The sequence below is a fragment of the Penicillium daleae genome, assembly GCF_028827525.1.
Source record: "Penicillium daleae strain IBT 16125 chromosome Unknown utg000001l_segment0_segment0, whole genome shotgun sequence".
NCBI lineage: Eukaryota > Fungi > Ascomycota > Eurotiomycetes > Eurotiales > Aspergillaceae > Penicillium > Penicillium daleae.
The window spans coordinates 324,789-344,409 of NW_026623149.1; the positions used below are offsets into that span (position 1 = coordinate 324,789).

The 19,621-nt window shown below is 50.5% G+C and overlaps 9 protein-coding genes across 9 annotated transcripts; 5 read left to right on the forward strand and 4 right to left on the reverse strand.

Annotated features, from left to right (window-relative positions):
- Positions 1-196: 196 nt before the first annotated feature.
- On the forward strand, positions 197-621 carry N7458_000106 (uncharacterized protein; the record flags this gene model as incomplete). The annotated part of the gene is made up of 2 exons (XM_056903500.1): positions 197-286; positions 502-621. 2 exons carry the CDS (start codon positions 197-199, stop codon positions 619-621), a joined length of 210 nt encoding a protein of 69 aa, XP_056771267.1.
- Positions 622-1,330: 709 nt separating this feature from the next.
- N7458_000107 (uncharacterized protein) lies at positions 1,331-3,018 on the reverse strand (the record flags this gene model as incomplete). The annotated part of the gene is made up of 3 exons (XM_056903501.1): positions 1,331-1,363; positions 1,418-2,900; positions 2,972-3,018. 3 exons carry the CDS (start codon positions 3,016-3,018, stop codon positions 1,331-1,333), a joined length of 1,563 nt encoding a protein of 520 aa, XP_056771268.1.
- Positions 3,019-3,709: 691 nt separating this feature from the next.
- On the reverse strand, positions 3,710-5,090 carry N7458_000108 (glycosylphosphatidylinositol-alpha 1,4 mannosyltransferase I; the record flags this gene model as incomplete). Its single annotated transcript, XM_056903502.1, has 3 exons — positions 3,710-3,886; positions 3,947-4,054; positions 4,104-5,090. The coding sequence occupies 3 exons, from the start codon at positions 5,088-5,090 to the stop codon at positions 3,710-3,712; spliced, it is 1,272 nt and encodes a 423-aa protein (XP_056771269.1).
- Positions 5,091-6,385: 1,295 nt separating this feature from the next.
- Positions 6,386-8,829, reverse strand: N7458_000109 (uncharacterized protein; the record flags this gene model as incomplete). Its single annotated transcript, XM_056903503.1, has 3 exons — positions 6,386-7,369; positions 7,425-8,535; positions 8,594-8,829. 3 exons carry the CDS (start codon positions 8,827-8,829, stop codon positions 6,386-6,388), a joined length of 2,331 nt encoding a protein of 776 aa, XP_056771270.1.
- Positions 8,830-11,352: 2,523 nt separating this feature from the next.
- Positions 11,353-14,127, forward strand: N7458_000110 (beta-mannosidase; the record flags this gene model as incomplete). Its single annotated transcript, XM_056903504.1, has 5 exons — positions 11,353-11,477; positions 11,554-12,507; positions 12,558-12,988; positions 13,042-13,277; positions 13,330-14,127. 5 exons carry the CDS (start codon positions 11,353-11,355, stop codon positions 14,125-14,127), a joined length of 2,544 nt encoding a protein of 847 aa, XP_056771271.1.
- A 320-nt stretch (positions 14,128-14,447) lies between these two features.
- N7458_000111 (uncharacterized protein) lies at positions 14,448-15,137 on the reverse strand (the record flags this gene model as incomplete). The annotated part of the gene is made up of 1 exon (XM_056903505.1): positions 14,448-15,137. The coding sequence occupies one exon, from the start codon at positions 15,135-15,137 to the stop codon at positions 14,448-14,450; it is 690 nt and encodes a 229-aa protein (XP_056771272.1).
- A 745-nt stretch (positions 15,138-15,882) lies between these two features.
- N7458_000112 (ankyrin repeat protein) lies at positions 15,883-16,224 on the forward strand (the record flags this gene model as incomplete). The annotated part of the gene is made up of 1 exon (XM_056903506.1): positions 15,883-16,224. The coding sequence occupies one exon, from the start codon at positions 15,883-15,885 to the stop codon at positions 16,222-16,224; it is 342 nt and encodes a 113-aa protein (XP_056771273.1).
- Positions 16,225-16,932: 708 nt separating this feature from the next.
- Positions 16,933-18,102, forward strand: N7458_000113 (zinc-dependent alcohol dehydrogenase; the record flags this gene model as incomplete). Its single annotated transcript, XM_056903507.1, has 3 exons — positions 16,933-17,072; positions 17,136-17,863; positions 17,921-18,102. 3 exons carry the CDS (start codon positions 16,933-16,935, stop codon positions 18,100-18,102), a joined length of 1,050 nt encoding a protein of 349 aa, XP_056771274.1.
- Positions 18,103-18,604: 502 nt separating this feature from the next.
- N7458_000114 (translin family protein) lies at positions 18,605-19,449 on the forward strand (the record flags this gene model as incomplete). Its single annotated transcript, XM_056903508.1, has 2 exons — positions 18,605-18,780; positions 18,843-19,449. 2 exons carry the CDS (start codon positions 18,605-18,607, stop codon positions 19,447-19,449), a joined length of 783 nt encoding a protein of 260 aa, XP_056771275.1.
- Positions 19,450-19,621: the final 172 nt, after the last annotated feature.

Genomic DNA, 19,621 nt, shown 5'->3' on the forward strand with positions numbered 1-19,621 from the left:
TTACCATTGGACCTTTGATGCGGTGTAACCCTGGAGCCTTGCAATCAAGCGCGTTGCCTGGAATCTTCCTTGCCTCCCTCGTTCATAACCCTTCCATCCTCCCCGACACGAAAATCAACATCATATCTATCCTCAAACCAGTGTTCTGGTCCAACACGCTCTCCACAATTTGAGATAATCATACTACGACGTCTCGATGCTAAAGTTCCTGGAAGAGTGCCATGCTTACAGTGACTACATGGAGCAAATGAGGTCCGGCGATCTCATCCTCCCTCCGTTTGACCAGGTAAGTGACGTTCAACTATGACCATCTAGGTCTCTACTTTCACGGAGGTAGCCACCATCTAATCGATTCTGGGTAATGGTGAAAGGTGGACGGCCTAGTCATTGTCATCCCCGGGGAAGTCTTCTGCAGATGGCGGGGTTGCGGATCTCGCCGAGTAAGTTCCCTTTCATATTCCGCGTGGGAGTTACCTACATTACTAACCAGGAGATTCTAAGACTATCGTCCATGAAACGAACGACCTCCGGATGCACGTCAGCAAGTGCCACACTGTGCCAGTCGCGGTTGACATGAGCATCCGCATGACTCGCGCGCTCGAGGACCATATCTTCCTTTAGTTTCTTTCCCTCTTTGAAGGGGATGGCAACTCTAGGGAGAACTAACAGGACTCGCGACGAGCAAAATAATGCCGAGGAAGGAGACGCGGGGGCGAATGATATCGATGGCGAAATGGAGCAATCTAGTTAAGGAGCTATTCTCGGCGTGATTACTGCGGCCTGTTGGTATGATCCCTTCGATGTTTTAAACCTCGAATATACGAGGTCACTTGTGCATCACCCATTACCCACTTACTAGTTCTCACAATCCCAACGCGTCTTACCACGAAATTAGACAACCTTCTGATTCACCCTTCTGATTAATCAGTTCTCATGGTCTTTAAGGGGTCACACAGCTCTGCTAATTCCAGCCCTGCAAGTGCAACTTGGAACTACCTAGGTCTAAACACTCCATTCTTAATCGATTTCATGTATTAACTTAATGAGCCTTGGTTGCATAATTAGTTGGATCGTAGTCGATATTTAAAGTAAGGGATTTATAAATCTACGAGATTCAGCTAAGGCTTTGGTGGGGTTCATCTCGTAGAGAGCTCAGCCTGCCTCGCACCTTTCTCAAATGGCAACCTGTCGACATGCCTTCCTGACATGCTTTCTATTGTATCGTCTTGCTTTTCCTCACTTCGAACCTCCATCAAAATGCCCTTCTAACCGCTTGCGGCATACCTGGATGCGCCGGACAAATCGCGCAATCAAGTGTGATTCTAGCATATCAGACACAAACACTGTTCAGGCGCATCGTGACCTATTGTCAATCAGGTTAGTAACAACATATACCTCATCCATTCTGATAACTTACCTTTTCGATATACCTCACACCAACCTCGATACCATCTTCGTCTTGAAATTCCGCCTCGTCGCCAAAATCCTCATTCTCTGGATCCAGGCAAGTCAAACAGGTGACAACAACTTCCGAGTACCGTGTACCCATCCGCCGCTGCAGCTCGCCTCGTGCCAAGTCCAGGAGCTGATCTTTGAAGAAATAAGAATCATGTCCTTCCTCCAAGAACGAGGCCCGGAAGGCTGGCGGATGAGTGCCGTTCCTAGGAAGGGCCATGTTCTTATCCTCGTATGTAACAAGAGGCTCCCAAAGACCAATTTCCAGCAAGCACACACCGAGACTGTAGATATCGTGTTGCATGATGAAATCTTCAGCGGCAAGCGATCCAATCCGATTGGGATGTTGATACAAACATCGCTCCCAGGCGAGTTCGCCTTTTCGCAAAGTTTTGCCCGTTGCCATTCGGAAACTATCGAATCCGATGAGAAAGGCTGACTCGGATGAAGTCTCAGTATTCTTCAGGAGCAAAATAGTTTCGGGCCGTATGTTCTTGTGAACGAATTCGAATGCATGCACGCAGCTGACAGCTCTGGCCAGTTCATTCGCTAACTTGAACCGGTCCGATAGCGAGTCTGTGGGCTTCAAGTCCATGAGCCGACTCCGAAGAGTGCGAGGCTCGGAGAATCCACTAGGGACCCGGAATAAAAGTGTGAACGCATCACCATCGGCACGAGTTGAATGCTGATGTCGGTGTTTCATATATCCCTTGCAACTCAGCAACCCGAATTCAAGAGCATTGGACCGGATAAGTCTCCGGGCCAAATCCCGACAATTCTTGTCTAGATCGGTCGCATTGAGTCCAGACAACGGCTGAACTTTCTCCAGAATAAGCAGCTGGCCTTTATCATCTCGCGTGCCGAGCTGAGCCGAAGAAAGAGGTATATCCTGTGCACCAAGACTCTCGAGAAATGCTTCTGGAAGAAGAACTTTCTCCTTGGTCACCTCTGCATTTGACGCAATCCTCAACGCCGATCTCAATGATTCAGCCGAGGAGATGGCGACTTGACAATCTTGAATCGGGGATATCTTCCATTCTAATAACTCTGTTTCCACTCGAGACCCTGCCCGACTGATGGCCAAGTACCAAGACGGATCAAACATCTTCTGCCATCGCTCAAGCTCATCGACTGACTTGTCGATACTTTGGCGAGCCAGCATATATCTGAAGTGACTCACTTCTGCCTCGTCGCCATCACACTCTTTCTTCTTCATAGTAGACTCGATATTCATCTCCGCAGTTGTCAGCTTGCTATTCAGCATATCGATAGTCTCGTAGATGATCTTTCGATGGTCCTCTTGTAACTCATAGGCCATTTTTTTGACCGTTTCAAGTTGCAAATTCGCACGCATCCAGTAGTTCTTCACTCGAAGAATCTGCTTGGCGATATCGCCCCTGGCATTCCTGAATGAGGAACAAAGGTCCCATAGCTTCTTCCCTATTCTGTGGTCGCCTGCTAGTTAGTTTCTCTGTGCGATGCGGGACAGTCTCGTCGATTCTTAAGACCGGCTTACTTCAAGCACAACTCCACTAAGGTAACAATAGATACCGGGTCGACCATTTTGACATGAGATTCGAACAGGCACTTCCTCTCCAAGTGGGGGAACTCAGGGCTTTAAAGGCGATCGAGCCAAGGCGTCTGGGCCGCCCCGCTAAGTGCGGCTGAGCGGGGGGCGTAAACTTGTATGCCTTGCTACCTGTGGCAGTGCTATGATGGCATTGTTGACTGTGATTCGCAGGATGCAGAAAAGTGAGGCTTATGGCTACATCACTACGATCTTTTGAAAAGCATTCATTTCATTTCAGGCATTGGAGTGTAGTTGGTGAGATGACAATATGGGTACTGTGTCGAAGGTTGCCAAATCCGCCGTGCGATTTCAAGAATGCAGAAAATACCCTGGAGGTCGGGTAGTCCGATCTTCCTGATGACCACATAAAGTGTTGGACGTCTGTTAGGTAGTAGGGTCAGACATAGCACATTTAGAGGCTTCCTCCGCAGTTGTCAGGTAGTAGAAACAAGTGCGGGAGAGAGGACCCACGGGGGTTTGTTCAAAAACGGCACTAATACAAGATTCATGTTCATTCCAGAGGCATTCAAACTCGATGATGCATCCTACATCTTTGACTTCGAAGGGTTGTACACGCATAGAGAGGACCCCTCAGTGCGGCAGCGCTTTATCACTATGCATCAATATCAGGTAGTATGGTGGAATTTTAGAAACGAAGCTATGTACAAGACCACGGAAGCTCTTTCATTGCATTGGCTTAATAGAAGTCTCCACGCTTTCGCCAATGCCTCCGTCACGGACAATGATGCCAAGAATCCAGACATTGACACCAAAAAAGAAAAGGGAAGACAGGAAGAGACCAGGGACAAATGCAGACAGGCCGAGGAACTCGAGGTTGTATCCCTGTGAAAGCCAAAGTGCCTGTCATAATTCAATTAGTATAAAACTTCAGCGACGTAAAGCGTACGGGGAAGATATTACCTGGCCGAGAACCCAGAACACAGCGGCCGCAATGCCCAACGTGGGCTTCCGAATGAGAGAAGATGAAGGCAGGTAAAACGGAAGAAGAATGAGGTACCATATAAAATACTGTTCCAATATTAGCCAAGTCCACTTCATGAGAAATCCAGGGACATACCTGGCTAGTGCAGACTTTATTGAACGTAACAAAAGCAAATGTCTGGGCAAGCATGGCCGTTGCCAAGCTCCTCTTCGCCAGCACCAACGGAATAGCAATGACCGAAAGCACCAGCTGGGGAAGAAAAGCAAGAGTCTCAAAACGATAGCTAGCTCCACCTGCAGAAGCAAGATAGAGCAGGGTACTGTAAGGAGAGAAATTGTGCCGGTGATCAATGCGCGTAAGATGGTGGAAGAACGTGTGATGCAAGAATGGCATGCCATACTGGATGTACATGACAGCATTCAAGACGATGAAAGTGACGAGCGCAGAAATAGTGAGAATCACACGCGACGGGGTTATGAAGCCGAATACCCTTGAAATCAGACTAGATCCTTTAGTAGGGGGAGCACCATCACGCTGAGCATCCCACCACCAAAGAATCGATACTCCGTAGATGAACGGATAAATCTTGAAATGGACTGCCAGTCCCAGAATCACACCGGCAAGAGCGGCCCTTCGTGTCAAAGTAGCCCACAGCAAAGCCGCAATGAGAACGCCAAGCAGACCCTCCGAGCTGCCGCGGGTACTGATATTCGCGACCATCGGATTCCAAAGCCAGACAGCAGCCACATAACGCAGCGCCCGCTCGGCAGGGAAATGATAGCATCGACACAACAGCTGAACAACCAGCCACCCAGCCACGACATCAGCCAAAGCGAAAAGAATCTTCCCAAACGCAAAGGCCACCGAAGCCAGAGGTCCGGCCCCTTCCCAAGCAGTCGGGAGAAGCATCCAGGCCAGGAGGGGCGTATAGCGATAAGTATCGCGGGCATAAGGTGGTTGACCCTTGGCGACATAGCGCGATGCATCTGTGAACACCATATAGTCGATATCGGTGTATTTCACCGCAGAGTTGGCATCTTGCCAGCCACCGTAGACCAGCAGAATCAGGCGCAGAGCCGTAGCAGCCAGCAAGACACGCGGCGCAGAATCAAATAACGCCATCTTGGCCGAATTTCCGCGAGACCCTGACGATCAGAAATATTCAGGGTCGACTGAAGGAGATTGGAGCTCCCTATTGGGTCCGGGTCCGTTGGACGATCAGGTAACCTCCTTTCACCAACGACACTCCTCGGAGCTGGTGGATTGGGATCACCCGCTTGGAAAATCTATGAATTGATGTTTGTAAAACCCGATTGGCTTAATTTGCCATGCTAGTCGTCGCCTTTCCTGAGATGTTTACAGATTTCGATCCGAGCCAGACGCCACAAAAGATCGGCTGAGTCAGCACGACATGTCGATTACCGCATTGGGAATAGATCGACTTTCCTGAACACCGCGAGTCGCTTTGACTAGAGAGGGGCTTTAGGAACCGCCTACTCCGAGGCCAGTCATGGCACTCCATATTCCCAGGGCACAAAAGGCACATAGACCAAAAATTAGAATCTGAAAGAGCGCGCTTCGAAAAAATGGCGGGTGAGATAAGTTATTGGGGGCATTGGGGTTGTCCTCGGGGACTATCGAGATGTTGGTTTGTATACCAGGATCTGCCTTGGAGGAGATAGCCATGATGAGGAAAGCCAGTTACACGAAAGTGACCCGGGCTTCCCGGGAATTGTCCGAAATTAATTGCAAGCTTAAATAGGCGACTAGAATCCAGCTTATCGTCCCATGTACTCGGTAGATTTGCCGACGTTCAGCCTCGTCTCCCCAAAAGACGGATATGGAGCTGTATTGAGTCACTTGGAGATCCTCATGGCTGAAGCGAGATATCCATGGCATACAAGTACTCATAGCGCTTGAGCCATCCCTTTAGTTGGTTACGTTTAAGTATAGACTCCTATTCAGAGCGTAAGCGCCCGCACTTTACACACGATCTACTAGAATATTTGTGTTTAATAGAACCGTTCCACGCAGAAATGTGAGATGAATTGCGTGGGAAAATTAATAAAAGTGAGAACGAGAAGAAGGAAAGACATGGAGACACGGACTACCACCGCACAAAAAGAAAGACAGCTCGCCGAAAGTAAAGACAAATCCTAACAGCAATAGAGACCCCTATTTCAACCAGACAACAAAGAGTGACATTAGGTAGATACCATGCAGTGGTTCCGTGTCGTAACATGTGTGCATTCAGAGAAGAGATATATGTACACTCAACAAGCTCAAAACCCTCAAAACATAAGTAACATAAAGAATTCCCACGTGGCCTCATATCCGCTAAAAATAACCATATACAATCAACAATACAACATGCTTCGTCAGAAAAAGAAGGCATCAGATCAAAAGCATCCGACATTTCAATAATAGACCGGCGGATTGACAAAATAAGAATCAGGAATAGGCTCAAAGTACGGATGAGCCCCGAACTTGGGTCCCTTCTCATGATCAGGCGTCAACAACGCCATAGCCTCGCTACGAGTATCCACATCCGAGAGACCCGGCCACATATTCTGGTCACTCCAGCTGAGATACTCCCAGAGGTACTGGCCGGAGTCATCCACAAACGGCGTGGCAAGGGGATCGGCAAGGCCATTCTCGCCGATCATCATGCCCATACGGGCTGGTTCGGGCGGGGAGAACATCATGCCCGGTTCCCGACCAGCGGGGTACATGTTATTAGACCGCATAGAGCCCGCACTGCTGGAGGTGGGGATATCCTGTCCTCGCTTGCTGGCTTCGTAGATACGCGCGATGGCGTCCAGCGAGCGCTTCGCGGTATGCCCGTATGTTTGCATACGCGCGAGCGTCGCCAGCGCCATTTCGACCTGGGCTTGGCAGGACTCTATCGAGGCGCGGGGATCGTCCGCTGTGGGGTCGTTGAGGAAGAGGCCCACTAGCGGGACGAGGGAGGCTTGGAAGGTCCACCAGACAGCATTCCAGCCACAGAGTTGGTTGAGCTGTGCTGTGGCGGCGATGTTCTGGATAGATTGTTCAGCAACCTCGCGACACTTTTCTATCGCAGTTCGCTCCTCCGCCCTCAAAGCAATATATGGAACGCGTCGCATCGCGTAGCTCAGCAGCGTAGGACGGAAGAGTAGCATGCGCTGATTGTAGTACCGCCATCGCATAACAGTTCGTACGGTTCTGATGGACTCGGAGCAAGACTCATGGTCTTTCAGAACGGGTGGGAGATTTTCCCACCAGTCAAGCAACTGGGCATCAGCGTGAGACATCTCCTGGTGTTTAACGAGTGGAGCAGCTGCGAGAGACTCTTGGACTTGGGTTGCGATTTTAGCGAATCGGATATTTTCCACCAATGGGAGGATCTCGAGAACGTTGTCCTGTAACACATTTGTTAGACTAAGCTTTGAATCATGGGATAGGGTCAATCCGTACCTTGTCGCGACAATTCGGGTGTCGCACTGTAATATTGGGTCCAAAACGACCCATGCTCGGCCGGCCCAGTGTCATGCCTCCCCATGTATCCATGCAGAAGAGAGACCACCAGACACGCCGTTTGAGATCCATCGAGGCCAGCTTACTCGGGCTGGGGATTTGCCGGCTTTCAGCGAACTCTTTATGTAGACCCAGCCCGGCTGCCATCCGCAGGGCTGCACCCATGAGAGAGTATGCCAGATTCGGCTGACTGATATAATGACAATACCAACCGCCCAGTAAGCCCAGTGTTTGGATGGTCTCCAAGTGGGAACTTCCCAGAGAGCTCAGACTCAGATGGCTCTTGCAGCGCAAGAAGTATGTCTGATGCGTCTGGTCATCTGGCTTGGAGGCAGCAACACTGCCCAGTGCGAGGACAATGTTAAGCAGCGCGAGCCAGTGATCATCCTTCCGGTGGCCCGTCATGTATGTCTCGCGGAACATTTGCTCATCGATCAAGGGCGCAAACGCCTGGAAGTGCAGGAAGTATGCATCCAACATCTGCATTTCAGTTGGTGGGATAGAATGTGGCGTCTGCAAGGCCCCTTCACCATGGTTCCACTCCGATGGCATATCATACTCCAATCCAGCCTGGTCGTGTGGATGTGTCGGAGGCGTTCGGGAGAAATAAGTGGCACACCCTGGGTCCAGCCAGACGATGACCTTCAGCACGGCTTGAATAGAGGAAACACCAAGATAGGAGGATGGCTGCCGGGCGGAAAGAGACAGCGCGTTGACATCATCAGAGACGCCCTCGACCAAGTCGGTGGAGCTTGGGCGGCTATCATCGTGTTCCTCGGGCATGCTTTGGAGAGACTCGAGATTGTCATCGTCATTAGATAATGGGGACACATGCGCTTCCACCGAAGCCGAAGTGGCGGGCGAAGCAGGGTTCGGCGCTGGTTGTGTCCCAGAAGCCTGCGCGAGGGACGCTGCGGATGAGGATCCAGCCAGCAGCTCAAGCAGCTTGTCGCGCGGCAGGTTGACTAGAGACTCTGGCGCAACAGTGGGGAATAACTTTCCGAGAATACTTCGGTATTCATCAAGTGTGGTAGACAGTTTTTCAACATGTCTAGACGCCCATGTTAGCTACTGACCCCTAGTTCCGAAACGACCTGGCATGAACATACCTTCTAGAAGGACGAGGGTCCGAGTAATGACATTGGTCGGCTTTCTTATACCACCGACATGCCTCGCAAGGTTTCTCGCCATCGCATTTAATTTTGCGATGTCGACAAGAAGTACAAGCACGGAGAGTTGTGACTCTCCGGCTTACCGAGTCACGGCGCTCGGGATTGGGGGGACGAATAGTGCGGGCAGGAGTGGCCGCTGTCGGGTTCTCAAAACCCTCAAAGGTGTGAAACATGATGACTGCACGGAATCACGCAGGCGTTGTCGTCGAGAGTCACATAATTTGGGGGGGCATTCCTTTGTGAATTTGAATAGGTAGGCAGAATCGTCAGACACAGAGAGTCGTATGATTCCGGGTTTATTCAACCAGACCAGATAATCTGGCAGTGGGCCTGCGCAAAAGGAGGTCGAGTGTCTGGAGTAGTATAGGGTTGACCCACGTTGACCCACGTTGACCGAAGTAAATCGGAGCAAGTCTCTGCAAAATATAGAGTCTCGAGTTGTCCAGTCGAGGGGAAATCGTAGTGAGAAAAATGGAAGGTCGAGTCAAAAGGGAAAAAGGCCAGAAAGGAGGGCCCACGGCAGACTAAGACGGAAGCGAAATAGTTGAACCGTAATAGCCTGATCCGCCTAAATCTCTCCCCGCATTTTCAGGAAAAACGAGAAAACCTCTGGTCTTTTCATCTCGTTTTCTGGACGCTGACACTGCCCATTGGTGACTCCGGGGTCCCCGGATGCGGCCTCGCTTATTGGGTATGCGCCAGGGACAGGCTCGGTGAGTGGTGATGTGCGGGATTAACAGCGCTAGCGTGGATCTACTGCGGAGGCAGACTGTATGGAATATGGAATATGGGAATCAACAGGTGGGTAGAGGCCATATCCCTGCCCCCTGGTAAGCCCGGACAGAAATTCCATCGCACACCGTCGTCATCAAGTATTGAATGCCGACATATAGGAGACTAGGGATTCCGACGGGTGCCTGGGGGTGCATTGGGTGGCAGTTCAAAAGTTCTCTAGTCAGACCCGGCGGTGCCACGCGCCAGGCTGACCAGGATGCGAGAGCGAGATTAAAGAGGCAAATTATTACGGGGGCTGCATGGCTTCCCATACGCCACATGTCTGTTCTCCAGGCGCTGCAAGACTTTTGGCATGATTTTCGCAAGTGAGGGGGCAAAAATCTCCCCCGGACTTCATGGGCTAGCTCGTCGTACTCCAGAGAACACGACCATGGACCAGAGCGGATGGAGAAACGAGCCCTGCAGGAGACCAGATGATCGTCTGGGGAAGACCCGTCGCAAGTCTTGCCGATCCAAGGCACCTCCTCTTTGACATCGAGTCCAAAAAACACCTTTTTGCACCGTCAGGCCTCCCTTTGCTCCGAAAGGTATCAATATCAGGAGATGTAATTGCCATCTGCAAAATGCAAGCCTCTGCATGAATCAGAGAATGTACCGAGAACGCCATCCTGCAATTTCCCCATCATTTTTTCTTTTTTTGTCTCTCACCACTAATCGGTGAGCCTCTTCGGTACCATGGTCTGGCGCCAGGCAAATGAGGCGGAATAAGCCCTGAACGGGGACGGGCCCTCTCAACAATCATGTTGTTCCAGGTGTGTTTTGCTCAGGCGGGAACCAGGGGAGGCGTGTTCAATACTGTGACCGTCCAATTGCCACTGAGAGAGCGCACCACACCGATGCCGAGACCCTGTCTAGCGGGCGCGATATCCTCTTCGAGTCAAGTGCCCGAGGAGATGAGGGGATGATTTGGCGGCATTCCCATCGCCCCAACCTCCCAATGCCGGCCTGCACGGCATGTGTAGGTATAGTAGGAGTAGATACATCGCTCGCGGCAAAAGGGAGTTCAAAACGTGCAGGACGAGGCTATGGGGGTACCCCGCACAAGTTACAACGTGGATTATAATTTGTAACTCTCTTTTGCCTGTGAACCCCCAGAGGAGGAAGCATTGGGGCGTGTATGGAACGCCAAGCCTCGTTCGCAAAATTCCCGTTGGGGCCGAAGGAATAGTGGAGGAGGGCGTGAGGGACAGTTACCCTCCCAAATTCTGGAAATTCTGGGGGAGAAGACTGATCATTGGCTCGGCTAGAAGGGATTCATTACACGCAAATGGACTAGCGTGTCAGTTGGTTCCCATGCTAGCGGGTTTCAGCAGTTGAGGACAAACATAATATTGGCTCGGTCGTGTCGACTGTCGAAGCGAATGCTTGGAACTTCAAATCATAATCCAAGTCGGAGGGAATTCGCATGGAGATAAAGTTCACAGTCGAGGAAATGCGGGCCGGTCAAGTCTGGGGGTGGGTGGGTGGAGGGTAGCACTGTTGACCCTGAGAAAGTTTGGAGTTTGGGTGAGCCAGCAGCTCGACGGAGATGGCTCCGTGACCAAGAAGGGGGTGTCTGACAGGAGGGTTCCCTCGTCCCCTTTGAGCCAACATGCTCCGTCTGCTTCTTGGAAGGACAGACCCGGAATTTGGTAATTCCACCTCCACGGCCCCTCCACGGACCTGACAAAAGAGGAGATTCACGAGTCTCAGAGACACCTCGGCCACCTGATCAGGGAATTTGGACACCTGAAAGCCAAGGCAGGAAAGTCATGTGCCCGGGGCCTCCGTTCCCAAAAAGGAAGGCTCGAGGGGGTGCTCTTATCGATAAGCCCATTGCAGCTGCTTCTAAATAGCTCCGTCTCCCCAGCCAGTAAATGCAAATATTCAAGATTCAAATACTAAAAAAAGACGATTCAATCATGATGGAATTCAGTCGTCAGTCACTCTCCACTGGTTGGAGTTTCCGCGATCGCGATGCCGACGAGTGGATGCCCGTGGCTTCGGTGCCTTCCGTGGTCCAGCAAGATCTCATTGCCAACAACAAGTAAGAGCTTCCAGTCTTTGCCAGTCTTGTATTTGCGTAACTTGGAATTGACCATTGCAATTCGTTTCATATATAGGTTGGAGGATCCGTTCATTGGATTCAATGAGCTGAAGGCTCGCTGGGTCAATGAGAAGTCTTGGGTATACCGCAATACTTTCCAACGACCGCATGTGCCCGAGGGTGCCGCAGTGGATTTGGTCTTCGATGGTCTGGATACCTTTGCCACTGTCAAGCTTGATGGGGAAGTCATTCTACAGAGTGATAACATGTTCTTGGGTCACCGCGTCAACGTGACCAAGGCATTGGAGGCAGAAGGTGATCACACGCTGGAGATCGAATTCGACTGTGCGATGCTCAAGGCCCGCGAGCTGCGCGCCCAGGATCCCAACCACAAATGGGTTGGATTTAATGGTGACCAGGCACGTCTGGCTGTACGCAAGGCACAGTACCACTGGGGTTGGGATTGGGGTCCCGTGTTGATGACTGCGGGTATCTGGCGTCCAGTGACATTGGAAGTGTATACTGCTCAGGTAGTCGACCTTTGGCCTCAAACGCAGCTGGCTGCAGACCATCAGTCGGCCGAGGTGACTGCCACCGCCAAGTTTGAGACGGTTTCTGGTGGTGATTACACAGCTCACTTCAGTCTGAGCCTGGGCGGAAATGAGATTGCTACCCAGGATATTCCCGTGTCCGCCGAGAACCAGGCCGAGGTGACATTCCGCGTTAACCGTCCAGAGCTTTGGTGGCCTCATGGATATGGAAAACAGACATTATACGACGTCTCGGTGTCACTGCACCGCGGCGACGCCCCCGTCGTTCAGAAATCCAAAAAGTTCGGCATCAGGACGGCCGAAATTATTCAACAGCCGGACAAGCACGGGAAATCGTTCTACTTCCGAGTCAATGGAATGGATGTCTTCTGCGGTGGCTCGTGCTGGATTCCCGCAGACAGCCTCTTGACCAACGTCACAGCCGAGCGATACCGTAAATGGATTGAGCTTATGGTTGAAGGTCGGCAGATCATGATTCGGTATGCAGTGTGCCATTCGTCGGATGAATCATTTCAACTAACATGTCTAGGGTTTGGGGTGGCGGCATCTACGAGGACAATGCATTCTACGAGGCGTGCGACGAGCTGGGTGTGCTAGTCTGGCAGGACTTCATGTTCGGTTGTGGCAACTATCCCACATCGCCTTCGATACTCGAGTCAATTCGCCAAGAGACAGTTTACAACGTTCAACGTTTGCGACACCATCCATCAATCGTCATCTGGGTTGGAAACAATGAGGACTACCAGGTACAAGAGTCGGAGGGCTTGACCTATAACTACGAGGACAAGGATCCGGAGAGCTGGCTCAAAACAGATTTCCCTGCTCGGTATATCTACGAGAAGTTGCTTCCAGAGGTTGTTGCTGAGCATTCGCCGAGTACCTTCTACCACCCCGGTAGCCCATGGGGTGATGGCAAGAAATCGTCTGATCCTACAGTTGGTGATATGCACCAGTGGAATGGTGAGTCTTGCTACCAGTGCCAGTGATCATTCTCCTGCTAACGGTAACCATAGTGTGGCATGGTACTCAGGAGAAGTACCAGATCTTCGACACTCTGGGTGGTCGATTCAACAGCGAGTTTGGCATGGAAGCTTTCCCCCACCTGTCGACTATTGAACACTTCGTCGAAGATCCCAAGGATCTCTTCCCCCAGTCTCATGTCATTGACTTCCACAACAAGGCCGACGGACACGAGAGGCGGATTGCTACTTACCTGGTGGAGAACCTGCGGACAGCCACTGACCTGGAGGTATGAACACCGATTCTATGGCGCGCTGTTTCATCAAAACTAACATACGCAGACCTACATCTACTTGACTCAAGTAGTCCAAGCCGAGACCATGATGTTCGGCTACAGAGGCTGGCGCCGCCAGTGGGGTGATGAGAGACACTGCGGCGGAGCCCTTCTGTGGCAACTGAACGACTGCTGGCCCACCATCTCCTGGGCCATTGTCGATTACTTCCTGAACCCGAAGCCCGCCTACTACGCCGTCAAGCGAGTCCTCAATCCCATCGCCGTGGGAGTGCGCCGAGAACACCACGACTGGAGCGTCGCCCACGCACAGCCCCCTCGCACAAGCAAGTACGAGCTGTGGATCTCCAGCAACAACCCAGAGACTATCCGCGGCAGTGTCGAACTGCGATTCCTTTCCGTCAACACAGGCCGCGATATCCGGACGCCGATCGTGCGTGAGGATATCGCCATCACCGCTAACGGTACCACCAATATCATCACAGACGGCCTGATCGACCACATCGCCGAGCCAGAGCCACATGTCCTCGCTGCCCGCCTGTGGGTTGACCACAAGGTCGTGGCAAGAGACGTCGACTGGCCCCAACCATTCAAGTACCTCGATCTATCCGACCGCGGTCTCGACGTACAATTGAAGCGTGGATCTTCCAGCCAAGCCACGCTCGTCCTTAACACCCGCAAGCCGGTCAAGTGCCTCGTCATCGAAGAGCAAGAGGGTGTCCGACTTAGCGACAACGCTATCGACCTTGTACCGGGTGATGAACAGACTGTGGATGTCACTGGATTGGGTGACCGGCCACTGAAGTACCGCTTCCTGGGACAGGAATCGGTCGCTTTGCTTCAGTGATAGCTGGTGGCTAACTTCCGGGTTTCATGAATCATTGCATGAATTTGTCTTTACCAAAATGCGATGGCTCTTTTGTGAATAACTATAGACCAGTGACAGATCTTATATGAGAATATGAGAACTTCAAAATTGTCCAAAGCAAATCGTACACGTCCTCAAGCCTTGAAAGCAATTGAGGCTAAGTTTATTGTCTATCTTGATTACTACCGAGCAGTCCTCGAAAATGGACGTTGGATTTCTTGCGCAGAAAATTCACAAGTAACACAAGATAATAGAGATGCGAAGTTTTAAGAAATCCCACCATTTGAAGAAGACACTTCCTAACGGGTCTCACTTCTTACTTTCTCCACGAACTTCCTTGCCCTTTCACTGTCCAGATTCCTGCAAAGATAATAGTAATCCAGCCAAAATTCACGCGCGGCGCTATGATCAGGCATATATTTTCGTAATAATGCCTTCCACTCCCTGTCCTCCTCACTATCAGGGACCGAGGTGCACACATATTCCCACCACACTGGAAAGTATCCAGACCTCTCCCAGTCAATGATCCCGGTAAGGGAGCCATTTTCAACCATAATATTAACATTAGTGAGGTCTCCGTGGGTAAAGGTGTAGGGCGTAGCAGAAGGCATGCATTGTCGAAGTTGTGTTCGGGCAGCCTCGGGTATCGTCTCTTTCAATCCACGTTCCATATCACTCCAGAGCTCATTATCGGATGCTAGAGGACCATGGGGGGTCTCGGAATTCTTATCTCTGAACAGGAAATTGGAAAAAACCGGACGGCCGCCAAGAGATTGAATGTTATCAGACTGGAGCTTGCGAAGATCTTGCAAATACTCAGCAGTCTGCTTTGCTATCCTCTCTTTTTCATCCATAGAAAGCTTCGGCCAAGCTTTGCTAAGGGGTTCACCGGGGATGCGTCGCATTAATATAAGGGTGTGTTTGCGTTCCTCCCACGATTCGACAACAGTAGGAACAGGAATAGATGTCTGGTCCTGCACAAATTGCATATTTAGTACCTCGAAGGTCGGAGGGCTAGCTCCTCGATCTTTCAATATCAATTTTGAGCCCAGCGACCAGACGCCTCGATCGCCTGCTTCATAAAAGAGTTTGAGGTAGCTTTGGTAGTTGCAATTTTTCTGGCGTTCAGTAGTCCAACTACACGCTGTGCAAGGGTGTGAACTCATGTTGAATGAATAGTAGTGACAATACAGCCAAGTATTGATCGGAGAGATTGTAGTGGTGCACGATGGAGAAAGATGTGTACTTCCAGGTTCAGTTTTGTGGGGAAGGTTGCTTATAAAGATCATCTTGGGCACCCTTACAGGGATTGTCTTTCACCACGACACCGCCCTTTACTGGCAGTCTGGCATGCAATTGAGCTGGCCCCCTCGTTCGAGACAATCATCACTCAACCACAATCCTGGGAGAAGCTGTGATAAACGGAGATGCCGATATTTTAAAAGCCCTCCTGGCGGCTGGCGCACTGGTCAACAGTCCATGTGACTCAACAAATGCTCTGAATATTTCAGTTGAAGAAGAGCGACTTGATCTTGTGGAGGTTCTCTTAGAGGCTGGTGCAAACATCAATAATCCACCGCCCCCTATCGTGGCAGAACAGCCCTACAGCTCGCGGTCGAGAAAGGAAATCTCCAGCTTATCGAATTCCTCATCAGGGAGGGAGCCGATGTTAATCAATCGCCAGCCCTAAATGGCGGAGCCACCGCATTACAGTTGGCCGCTATTCATGGCTTTATGGGGATCGCTCGCAGACTTATTGATCTCGGGGCTAATGTGAATGCTCCTGGAGCTCGATTCATCGGTAGGACCGCTCTGGAGGGTGCAGCAGAGCATGGTCATGTAGATACCGTTCGACTGCTTCTTGAATCAGGGGCTTCGGTTGAGGGCGATGGACGCAAACAGTATTGGCGTGCCGTTCTACTGGCCGAAAAGAATGCAACTTACACGACAGTGAATCTCTTGAAGTCCATAATCGGCTGGACAGACTTTGATTCCATGCTCGCCACCAAAGACATTCTAGAAGATGACGATGTCGGGGACGAATTTGTAACGGAGATGATGGACTATTTTGATTAGATTGTGCAGACCGATGAACGCAATTCGAGTTCTGGTCATGGAAGAGAGATTGGTTCCAATTCATTTTGGATTTGAGAGACTTGGATGTCATTGTTCTTAATGAAGCCTTCTCAATCATATTCGGAACGAATTTTGCAAACATCGTCGTAGCTGGTAGGTCGAGGTCTGACAAATAAACTATTCAGTTATTACTGAAAGTTATTATAATAAAGAAAACTTCTATGCACGCTTTACTTCTTAGACACAACAGTAACAAACCGGCCATTGCTAAAATATTTCAAGTCCAAATATCATCCATCCGTCTGGAGTGGCTCTGATTATACCCTCTGGATGTTAAAGACTCAAAGCAATTTTTCATAGTTCTTACTTGGATCAGTCCATCTACCTTTACTCAAGTACAGATCATTATTGCCAGTTAGGCCCTTTCCTTAGGCTCATTGACGGCTCATTACCAAAGGAGCCACAGAGATATACTATTTATTGGCAATCAGGATCAGCGGCACTCCCGAGGGTCGGCAGCTCGTTCGGCAGTGAGAACCGCCCCTCCAACCGCCAACGATGACCAATTCACCACTACTTAAATCTCAAGCCATATATTACTTTGACATCAAGATTGAGTATCTGCAGAGGGAAACATCCTGCGACATTCTCTATTCCATTTCCTGTTCAACGTTACTGGCTCCTTGATAGCCTCAAAAGTCATCACAAATGTCCATCCCAGAGCTCCAACAAGCCGCCGTGGTTGAGAACCCCGGCGATAACTTCACAGTTGTCCTGCGAAATAATATACTGGTCGGGAATCCTGGTACAGATGAGATTCTCATCAAGCTGAACTGTACAGGCATTTGGTGAGACACTATTGACCCTCCATTTATGCGCTCTGTTGCCAACGAAAGTTCCATATAACCAAGCCATTCAGAAGTGCGCGCTGTCCTGGGATGGGGTGTCTACAACTCCATCATTGGTCATGAAGGGGTAGGAACTGTCGTCAAGGCAGGTCCCAACGTCTCGCCATCATTAATGGGGCAGCGTGTGGGATTCAAGTGGCTATACAATGCCTGCATCGAATGTTCCATCTGTCAACGAGGCTTCTTCCAGAACTGTCCCAAGCAACTCAACACTAGTCGCCATGTTCCAGGCACTTTGCAACAATATGCTATTGCCGATGCTCGCTTTATCACCCGGATTCCGGAAGGGGTTCCTAACGAAGTTGCCGCTCCATTGCTTTGTGCTGGCCTCACGATGGCCGGTGCTTTGGCCCATCTGGACAATGAGCTACAGCCGGGGGACTGGGTTGTCATTTCAGGTTCCGGTGGCGGTCTTGGTCACATCGGTGTTCAACTCGCTGCTCGGGTCAAAAAGTACCGTGTGATTGCAGTGGACAGTGGTGATGATAAGAGAGATCTCAGTCTTTCCTCTGGTGCTGAAGCCTTTGTTGATTTCAAGACCGAGGACGTTACAAACCGAGTCCTTGAGCTCACAAAAGAGGGTGCTCATGCGACGATCGTGGTCCCCGGTACAAAGGAGGCTTTCCAAATGGCGCCGACTTTAGTCAGGAATATGGGTCACATTATTTGTGTTGGCCTTCCCCGAAATGACATAGAACTTCCTATCTCGGCCACGCTCTGTGCTGCAAGAGGTGAGCCATTCTGGCCCATCTTACCCCATCAATTTTACAGTTGCTAATGCAAGATAGGGCTCACGATCAAGGGTTCTTCGGTGGGATCTGAGGAGCAAATGACTGAGCTACTACAGCTCGCTCGCGAAGGGATAATCACTCCTGAGATTGAGGTGTTCCCATTTTCGGAGGCACCAAATCTGATTCAGAGTATCACAAAAGACGCAATTAGAGGGAGAGCAGTCGTTAAGATTCCCTAGGCAATATAGCCAGAGGAGGAAATGAACGGTACCAAAGCCGACTCATTCGAGTCCTTACTGGTGCTACGAAGAACAATATCAGGCATTTATCCATGGATTATGAATATTATTTGAAAGAACATAAAGAGCTTCTTTCTTTCTTGGACAGCATTCAAATTCCAATCAAGAAGGTAGCTTCCGAAGAAATTTGCCTGAACGCTCAGCCTCCTAGAGCCATGTCCGCCACTGATGGAATTGAAGGGGGACTTCATATTGACTTATGAGAGATCTTTTCTTCTGGATAAACACTCCCCTTTCAGCCATTATGGTACGAGACGGTCATTCAAAAATCAGCAGACATTTTGTAATTCCGTGCTGGCGGAGACCTTGTACCTCTATCTCTGAAGGGTTTATCGCTTATCGCTCACATCTTATCTCTTATCGCCTATCTGGTGGTGGTGTAATTCCTCAGCCATTCTGCCATCAACTCCACTTCTCCAACTCACTTCCTTCAACCTCCTCAATGGGTACAAAGCGCTCCTGGGAAGGCCAAGCGGTCGTCAAAATGGACTCCACGGAGTCCGCGAGTCCGACAATCTCAATCTTCGAGAACTTCCGCGACGAACTCGACGAGCACCATGACCGCCGTGAACGCATCATCAAGGCGAGTCGCGACATTACCGCACTCAGCAAGAAAATGTAAGCTCTCATTAAAATGATACTAAGATAACAGTGATCTCATTTTCTCATTCAAAATACAGAATTTTCGCCCTACAGCGCGTCCGCACTACAGGCCAACCCATCCCACCAAATATCACACAAGAGAACGACGCCCGCCTTGAACAGATCCACAAACACTTTGCCTCCATCGTCACCGACCTCGTCGGCATCAAGTCCTGCCGGTACCAGCGCCAAATCAGCGGCGGTGTCCAAGAGTTCATCGAAGCAATCTCGTTCGACCACTACCTCCGAACCGAAACATTGATCACCCACGCCGAAGTCGTGGCCCGATTACCCGGCATCCTGGTAACAGAGGAGGACTACCTGATGGGCATCTTCGATCTCACAGGTGAAATGATGCGATTTGCCGTGACAGCGCTGAGCTCCGGGAAGGTGACACCCACGGACGCTGCTAAAGCCGGGGTCCTCGTTGATCTGCGCGCTATCCGTGCTCGATGCGAGGCGCTGAGTGTTCCGGGACGACACCGGGCATTCATGTATAAAGATCTTGCCAAGAAGAAAGAGGTTATGCAGAATAGTGTTGAGAAGGTGGAGCGCGCTGCTTACGGGATTCTGGTGCGAGGGAGTGAGCGGCCGAGTGGATGGACTCCGGATTTGTCGGCGCCGGTGGAAGTTGATACCCATTGAGTGCATTGCTATGGATCATGCTGTAATTGATAAAAAGGAAAGTCAGAAGCTTGCATTATATTTGGTGTTGCGTGATAGCTTCGGGGGAATGTGCTCTGCTAGTTACTAGGCGTAGTGTTGTGATATTCCATCAGCAAGGCAGTGAAGACTGCCTCTTCAACGTCGATATCGC